At 37.8% G+C, this 1355-nt stretch overlaps 1 protein-coding gene across 1 annotated transcript in view; it reads right to left on the bottom strand.

Moving 5' to 3' along the window:
• Window positions 1–557: 557 nt before the first annotated feature.
• LOC104958206 (liprin-beta-1-like) overlaps window positions 558–1355 on the bottom strand; it is a 10004-nt gene continuing 9206 nt past the window's right edge. Inside the window, exon 20 of the mRNA XM_010785931.1 lies at window positions 558–1284. Within this exon, the coding sequence (XP_010784233.1) occupies window positions 1207–1284 (78 nt within the window). The 3' untranslated portion in view covers window positions 558–1206. The remainder of the gene's footprint in view (window positions 1285–1355) is intronic.

The raw sequence follows: 1355 nt of genomic DNA, 5'->3' as shown, positions 1-1355 counted from the left end.
TATCGGCCAATATATGAACTGCAGTGTGGGCCACTTCCGTATTGGCGTCCCGGCTCTTCCACAGAGTTTGCCGCTTGGGTTTAACAGGTTAATGTCTTTCTTATACTTAGAGAAGATTAAGTATAGTATAAGGGGATGCTCTGATACATTTAGCAAAACCTGGGATCCTATTCTCTCTTTTGTTAATTCTATTCCTTCTTTAGGGGATTAGATAATCCTATTACTCATTAATGTACGCTGTAGCTACTATTTTGAGACTGGACGGTTATAATGCAATGATAAGTGATTGTCTCCCTTGGCGTGTGAATGGTCATGCAGCCCAATGTGCAACACAGTGTTTCTTTGTATTTCTGTGCTTTTATGATATCCTCTTGTATTTTTTATTTACTTATTTTTGCTCCTTTTATATCGTATTGTGACACTTTTCGGTTTTGTTTTGTAGGGGGGTGGGGGGATGGTTACTATGCCATGTTTGTTGTAAGTCAAATCAGGTGATCTTATGTCAACAGTTTGTATGTTTAAGATGATGGCCCAATAAAAATACTTGTGGATAAAAATAAGTTTCTCGTTTTTATTATCAAAATTTAAAAACAATGACTTTGGCATTTCATATTTACTTTCAATCATGAATATCTGAAAGGAAAGTTAGACATGTGGCAAAAAAAAAACAGGATCAATACACTTGGTGTTTTTGAGCTTGGCATAAAGACTGGAAGCAGATTGAAAAACATCTGTTACCAGCCACTCTAATTATTTCAGTTCTAGGAAGACGTAACTATGTTTGGTGAAAAGCCTTGAGATTCATGTTAATATATAGCACTAGAGAAAGCCAACACTCCAGTCTTTATGCTAAGCTAATACAGAATCCCAAAACTGTTGTAGAAAAAATAACAACTTCACGTACCACAAGAAAAATGACTCCGCGCACTTGAGTACGACACTCAAAATAAAAATGGAGAAATAACAAGTATGCCTACTTCACTCAAAATGAAACTCACATGCTTGAATAATCAAAAAGGATACATTGGCATTTTCACTTCATGCATTATATGTTTAATAAATATATATTGTAATAAAAGATATGGCTGCACTTCTGAAGGACGAGAATAATGTCAGGGTGGAGGTCTAGCATGTCTACTACAAAGGTGGGGGGGGGGGTTAGATTCTGGTTGGCACAGTTTGATCGTTTCTAACAAAGCGTCTCCATCAAACACCGGAGATGTGATCGTGTTCTGCTGCGTCGACAGATATCTCGTGAAAGAACTCATCTTCCTTCAGCATGCTCTGAAACACAGAGAGGTTAACGGTCAGCCTTCCAGTTTGTAATTTCCTGCTGCTGTTTATGTCGGGGGGGG

The sequence above is a fragment of the Notothenia coriiceps genome, unplaced genomic scaffold, assembly GCF_000735185.1.
Source record: "Notothenia coriiceps isolate Sejong01 unplaced genomic scaffold, NC01 NC01_scaffold00028441, whole genome shotgun sequence".
Lineage (NCBI taxonomy): Eukaryota > Metazoa > Chordata > Actinopteri > Perciformes > Nototheniidae > Notothenia > Notothenia coriiceps.
Note: the sequence above shows the minus strand (reverse complement) of the source record. Positions and strands in the feature narration are given on the sequence as shown.